General features: G+C 44.0%; 1 protein-coding gene across 1 annotated transcript in view; it reads right to left on the reverse strand.

Annotated features, from left to right (window-relative positions):
• ASPM (assembly factor for spindle microtubules) overlaps nt 1–2152 on the reverse strand; it is a 33830-nt gene extending 31678 nt beyond the window's left edge. The window contains exon 1 of the mRNA XM_036277774.1: nt 1910–2152. Coding sequence (XP_036133667.1) covers nt 1910–2152 — 243 coding nt within the window. The remainder of the gene's footprint in view (nt 1–1909) is intronic.
• Nucleotides 2153–7643: the final 5491 nt, after the last annotated feature.

Genomic DNA, 7643 nt, shown 5'->3' on the forward strand with positions numbered 1-7643 from the left:
TAAAATCCTAATTGTAAATAAAACAATGAAGCGGTCTCCAACTCCTTTTGAATTATCGGTAGTTTTTAAAATGTTAATCACATATTTCCACTTCTTTAGAGTATGTACACTATTTCTAGTTCAAATATAGAAGAATTTGCATTATGAAGATCTGTCAAAAAAATATGAAAAGAACCAACTAAACTCCTTTTCCTACAAACCTCTGTAACCACATCATCATGGCCACCAGCATGTTGAACACGATGTTCCGGGCAGTCTCAGGCACCTTCTAGAACACCTTTCATCCCACATGCCTAGCAAGCAGCACTGTGATGCTCACATTTTACAGACAAGGTAAGCAGGGGCCAGACATCTTTCAGTATTTTGCATTACAGACTTAAGTCAAACTATTAGCAACCAGATACCAGGCAGTCTGACCCCAGAGTTCACACGGACATCTACATCCCACAGCCCCAAACCCTGCCAGGACAGAACAAACTCTGTGTCTGTGGTTTTTCAGGGCAAAAAAAAAGGACACACTCTGTTTTAAAGCAGAAACTGTCAAACATCAGAAACAGCTGGTTTAAAAAAAGAAATAAAAGAACAGTGAACCCTCACTCTACAAAACAGTAAATTCTAAAACAAACAAACAATCGCTCCAATAACGAGGAAGGAATTATTACACAGGCAGGAAGACATCAATCTTGCCCTAGAGAGAAGTGGAAGGGAGAGGCAGGTCTCCCCAGCCTGGGAACCAGTTGACACTCTGGTGGGTGACCAGCTTGGAACCTGGTCGTGGCCTCTGAAGCCCTTGAGGACAAACTGGTGAGACACTCAGCTGTGTTTTCCCACGTGCAGAGGTTCTTCCGAATGGCAAGGTTGCAGTGGCCAAGCGAAGAACTGACATTCTGTGGTTTTGGTGACAACAGTGGGTGGGGACATGACTCTGGCCAATGCCAAGCAGAAATGCTTGCAAACCACACGGATAAAATTAAATTGGATTCATTCACCGTGGAAACTACACGAGCGCACAATACCACAGTACCCGCTGCCCATCCTCTGGACAACACAGGACGGCACTTCTGCTGGAGTGTAGACACCCCGCCCAAAGCTCCTATTCCACCAGAACAAGCCATGACCCTGACTCCATGTGGGTACGTGTCCCTCCCACACACGGAAGCTAAAATGCACATCGAGATGACCGACGGGAAGCAATAGAGAGATGCTCTAACCAGGGCACTCCACAGGGCATTACTGAAAACGGACAGACCAGGGTGTGTCTTCAAAGCGCCGCCCATCCCTTTAGAACCGCAGGTCCCCCGGGGGATGCCCGAAGTCGGGGCGGGGCGGGGGAGAGGGGGATGCTTCTCTATTTCAGCGATTTTCAACCCGTGGGCTGCAAGAATGTTGACAACATGCAACACCTGACTATTGAAACCTCTTTCCCTTAGATGGTCAGGTTAAACAAACAAACAAAACAATGACAACAGCCAACACACTAGCCGGCCAATGCGAATGAATCAAAGTTATACCTATTTTCTTTTTTTCAAATCGGCCAAAAATATATAGAGATTTATTTATTCATTCATTCATTCATTCATTCATTCATTCATTCATTCATTCGGGTGTGCCGCAGACTTTTAGCCATTGGCTTAAGTGAGCCCTGGGATGCAAAGGCTGGAAACCGCTGCTCCGCGGAACCCGACAGAGAAACGCTCCGAAGGATGCTCCGCGCAGGCGCGCTGGAGAGCGGTCCCCGCCCAGCCGCCCCCCTCCCTCCGAGCTGCGCGACCCTGGTTTCTCCCGACGCGCGAGGACCGGACTTGCTCCTCCAAGCCCCCGTCGGTAGTGGCCCGTCCGGGCCCCACCCCCACCCCCACCCGGCGGCGCGGTGACGGCGAGGCCCGCGACAGCCCGGGCGCACACCCACCTGCAGCTCGAAGGCGCGCGGCCAGACCTGGAAGCCGCGCTCGGCGGCGGGGCCGCGGGGCAGCGTCACGGCGGCCGCCTCGGCGTTGGGGTTGAGCACGGCCAGCGGCAGCGTCCGCGACGCGCCGGGCCGCACGTCCCCGAAGCACAGGAACGGCCTGGGGCAGAAGTGGCTGAGGACCAGCAGCGGCGGCGGCCCGCGCTCCGTGGGGCTCGCGTCCCCGCCGCGTCGCCGCGTCGCCATGGCAGCCCGAGACCCGCCGCCGCAGGCCGCGCCGGGGCGAAGTCGCCTTGCTTCTCTCCCGGTCGCCGGCACCCCCGGAAAAAAGGCAACGATCCCCACAGACTCGCCAGCAAAACACGGGCGACACAGGTGTCGCCTCGGACTCCGCTTAAACTTCCTTCCTCCACCAATGGGAACGCGCGGCACCGCCCCCGTCCTCGTGGAGCCAATCAGTGAGCAGCCGCGCCGTCAAACCTCCTCAAGGGCCAATCGGTGAGCAGCAGCGTCGGGCCAATGAGACGGCCGCGCTTTATTTAAATGTCGCTCTCCGCCGAGGGGCCGAAAACCGAGGCGGGGGTCTTTGCGACGTTCTGAAACCCGCGGCTTGCAATTGAAATTGGCCTTTTGGTTTCGTAGAGGTAGTATTGAGGGGAGGCAGCAACAGCATTTCCAACGGGAAGGTAGCCATCCTTGCGGTTGCCAGGGACAACCTTTCTTAAAACGGTTAAGGAGGCAAATAATGGCGTAAGCCATCCTCCCATCCAAGGGACCCCGCCCAGAATTACATTCAGTAGCATCCCTTTCGCGGTTTCCCGGGCCGAAGGGGAGCAAATGAAGACAATTAAATGTATGCTTTGTGTGAACGTGCTTATTTCAGTATGTTCAGCAGGGGGTCAGCACGTTTACATGCTGTTTTTTTTTTTAATTTATTTATTGGGGTGACATTGATTGATAAAATTATACAGGTTTCAAGTGTACAATTCTATGATACATCATCCATATATTGCATTGTGTGCTTGTTGGTTCTCACCTAGGGATCCTGGGAGCAAAACTAGATGAAACCTGAGATTTACAAAAATTTACAAATGATGGTGTTGACAGGCAATCCCTGGACAAATAACTCCTTGGTTTTGTTTTAATTTTAGGTATCTAATGATACTATTAATATATACCAGGGGTGGTTTTAAGTCCTTGACATGTGTATCTCAACCCCAGGAACTAGGACCCCGTCACCTGTGTCTTCCAGATGAGCACTAGGGCCAGGAAGAGGCAAAGCAAGGGTGTCACAGGGGCAGTCTGGCCTAATCTTGCCCTAACCCTATACCACACTGCCTCTAAAGACAGGAGGAAACTAAAAATATGTATGGTTGTGTTATGGGTACACAAACAATGTGGAAAAAAAGCCCCTGAGTGGAAAGACAATGAGGAAGGTGAGATAGGAAATTATATTCACTGACACCCAAAGTGGCCTGAAGTCAAACCCGGTTACCGTAACGCTATTGAAACAAGATCGTTCTAGGTTTTTTTTAATCCGTTAAGACTGATGTACAATGAGAACACTACTGCATCGTTTTAAGCAAAAATGTTACCATGAGTTATGATTTCAATGTCAATATTATTTCATGCTGTCGATATTATTCTTCAAATTAACATTACAAATGTAAGCCCTCTTAAGCTTCCATTACTGAAATGGTTGTTTCAGTTCAACACAGTATAGTTTGTTTACTAGTCACTATTAGTATTTAAACTTATATTAGCCACTTAAAAACCATTACAGTACTTAATGGTTCATGAATGCATTTAATACGTAAAATGTTGCCAAATAATATCTAGCTTAAGAGAAATAAAGTTTACGTAAGTGTGCTCCGGAATGCATGGTTTCCTATTTGTTCACAGTCCTTGCACTCATCCAGAAGGCCTGAAGAGTACTGCATCCCCACCACACTGAAACTGTGTTCAATAAAAGTTAGGTATGGACTGAGAGGTCCCAGTTCGATTCCTGGTCAGGGCACATTCCCAGGTTGCAGGCTCGATCCCTAGTGGAGAGCATGCAGGAGGCAGTCGGTTGATGTTATCTGTCTCACATCAATGTTTCACTCTCTCCTTTTCTCTCGCTCTCTGGAAAATCAATAAAAACATATTTAATAAACAAACAAACAAATAAAACCTAGGTATGCCTTATGAGGACCAAAGAACTTTACATTTATTTTAAATATCAAAATAACACAAAGATCCAGTTCAATATACAGTATACTTCCTAGTCTTCACAGAGAACGGAATTTTTCTCTAAAGACATTTGTACTTAAGTAACACAAGACAGCCAAAGTATAAAACTCACAAGATAGCGTTATACACAGTTGACAAAATAATGAATTTTGATATTTTAGATTTTTCTTTGTAACTGCTTTGAAACGCATCTTTAATGATTAGAAACAAAGCTTATGATTTTGAGACTGAAAACTGAGTTCAAAAGCATTTCACTTTAATATACATCATAAATCCCCTTAATCGGAACATTTACTATACAACAGGGCGCAGCCAAGGCTCACCCCCGCACTCATTGTTGGCAGCCACACTCGTCAACTAATACAGTTTTATCTACGGGCCTAAGGAAAGTCTGAGTGTTCGAAGGAATAAAGGTTGGTGTAGACCACAGTATGCTGCCCAACTTGAATGCAAGTGGGAGTACCAAGCAAAGAGGCGAAATGACCGGAAGTGCACATGCTCTTCATTCAAGAAATGTTGTAGAATTTCCAACAGTAATGCAAGCGCTGAAAACACTTCTCTACCTAAGCATTCGGGAAAAAGAGGTATGTTCATCTCTGTGTAACCTCTAGTCAGTGCATTCTTAATTTCCGTTTGGATAAGGGCTGCAGAGGCTAAATTTAAATTCTCTGGGGACTTTCCAATAGTCATAGAGTTAAGATCGATTAGTACACAGCAAGTTCACACAAGAAGCAGAAACGAAACGCAGGCGTTCTACCGAAACCTCTCATCTTACACACAACCTAATCCTACCGACTTTTTTCTTATTAATGCTACTTCCAAAGAGGAAGTACAGAAAGCATGTTAATGTTCCAGGATAAAAGGGTCATTAAGTTGTAATAATTTTGGAAATAAGAGGGTGATCCCCCCCCCTCAAAAAAAAAACACTACAGACATTTTATCGAAAGAGGAATGTGCAAAAGCAAGTGGAGGATCTAAGAAAGAATTGTCTCTAGTTCCTAAAAACTGGTTAGAAAATGATCCTCACGTTACCCATCATCATTCACTCTAATAGCAAGGAACATTTACCATCATTCTATTTAAAGTTGAGAAATGCTACTTGTTTCTTACACATTTTCTTCATTTTAAATTGGGCACTGAATCTCCCAGTCATCCAAACACGACGTGAAAAGTCCTAACTCTTCCTGAGTTGACCAACTCAAGCTGTGTGCTGGTTGGGACGCTGCTGCTCCTGAGGGAAACTCATCTCAGACCATCACCTCTCGTTCAGCTTTAGGCAAACTGACATCAGAACCTGTCCGGTGTACAGCTGTGTGGTTATAGCAACTGAATGTTGGTAGAAAGCGGGGTGAGGAGACAGAGAGACACACACACACCTCATTTTATTTTATTTGTTAGATTCCTAAGAAGCGTCTAGACAGGCCCAGGAGGGGCTTTATGGTGACTATAAAGACCAAAAAGACATCAAAAACAAAAACAAATAGTCACACCAGTACTGAGTGCCTATTTCCCTACGTAAACATAAAGCAACCTAAGAAAAAGTGCTGCCTGGCCAGCAAGCAACACAAACATAAGACCCATGACAACAAGAGAATCAAAATCATTTATGAGCCAGCACAATGTCGCCTGCAGACTCGACTCTAAGCAACGACAACACGTTGAAAAGGCACAGTGCACTCAATCCAGAAAAGACACTGCCCAAGAGCTCACGCTCCCAAGTCTGACTTGTCGCCAAGGATACGGCAGAATGATCTGGAAAAAAACTCAAACTTACAAACATACCAGTTTAGCTGTGTTTTTAATTTGTTTGCAGTTATAGAATAAAAAACAATGCATGATATTTAATTACTTATTAGCCCGGAACTAACAGTTCATAGTCACTCCGCTAAGATGTTTTGACAATTTAAAGGTTGACAGAAAGTTATTAGTGTATTTATTTCATGACCTACCATCACTTAAAAGGAAGTCACTTAATAAAGCACCAGTTTAAAACCCTATTTTTTTGCTACTCCTTCTAGCAATAAATGACTAAATTACTTAAAAGTCTGCAAAGATCACCACCTTCAGAGTTGGTTAAATCTTGGTGGATGGGAACAAACCCTACCCTTACCTATTTTAGGCTGCAAAAAACAGGTGGGGTGTTTCATACAAAAATAACTTCAACTTGTCTTGAAAAAAATTCTAAGGCAAATGATTTTAATAGTGTAGTGTAAAAAATAAGCTTATTATTTTGCACTTAATAGTGTCCACTTAAAAGATAACATTCCATTGATTAAACTGAGGAACTGAGCACTCTTTATTTGTAATTCATTTGGCAGGCTGACTGTTCCCAGAGTACTTTCTTCTCTTCTTATTTTATACATATAAACACAAACACTTACTCTTAGTATTCAAACTAACAATTTTTTTTTTTTTTAATTCATAAGCCTAGGACTTCAACTGTGCTTCTTTGGACAAATATTTATTCAAACAACAAAGAATTTAAATTCTTTTGAACTATTTTAATACCTACTAAAATCTTTGGTGCATTTAAGTAAAAACCGATTAGGTTAAACTTCTACACTTAATAAATTATTCAACTTACATATTAAGTGCTAACTGCTATCAGCTACAAAAATTAATTTAAAACAATAAATTATGCTCACAAAATAAAAAAATTCTGAATGAGGCTAAACTTAGTTGCAAGATTCAAAACTTTTAAGTATACATACAGGACTAATGAACTTTAGAGTTCACGGAACATTTGTCCAAAAACCTCCCAAATAGTACAAAAGGTTAACAGAAAAGAGTAGGCCTCATTTCATATTTTTGTGCCAACTTCAAAAACTTCTATACATTCAGTTTGCCCAAATCCATGAGGCTGTCACACTTTCAAAGTTTCTCATCATGTAATTTGGAAATCGGAGGAAGCAGAGTTTGTCTGTTCCTCCGCTGAGACCCATTGGCCTGTCACCCTTCCCAGCCTGTTTCGGACGTGGGGGACGCAGTGCCCGGCACCCGGGAAGCCTTCACTGATGCTCCGCTTCTCTCCCTAGCAACCAGTGACTGCCCTTGATGACATGAACCGAACTAGTCCGCCACCTCAGGTTCGTTCTCTCTGCGGTGGGAACACAGCGTGTCCGCTCTTTCCGAGATGGTTAGGGGGTTTACATGGGAGAGCTGCGAGAGCATCGTGTACCCCACTATTCAAGTTTGAGTTAGCTGCAAGAACTAAACAGATTTCTATTTTGCTTTACGGAAGAGATGCATTCCAGATAAGTTGTCTACTGTAAACCAATTCCTACAATCAAATCATACATTTAAAGCATTAGGAGATGATTATTAAAAGAACCTTAAAGTAAATACCTTCAAGAAACAAAGGCATCTTTTCAATGTGAAAACATGATACTCTTTTTTCCGCCACCAAACATGTAATGCACCATATACAGACACGTACATACCATCTGCCTTTCTCCAAGTCCCGAATCGTCTACACTGCTTACATATGAAGCATGGCACACTGTTG

This window comes from Molossus molossus, unplaced genomic scaffold (genome assembly GCF_014108415.1).
Source record: "Molossus molossus isolate mMolMol1 unplaced genomic scaffold, mMolMol1.p scaffold_m16_p_23, whole genome shotgun sequence".
NCBI lineage: Eukaryota > Metazoa > Chordata > Mammalia > Chiroptera > Molossidae > Molossus > Molossus molossus.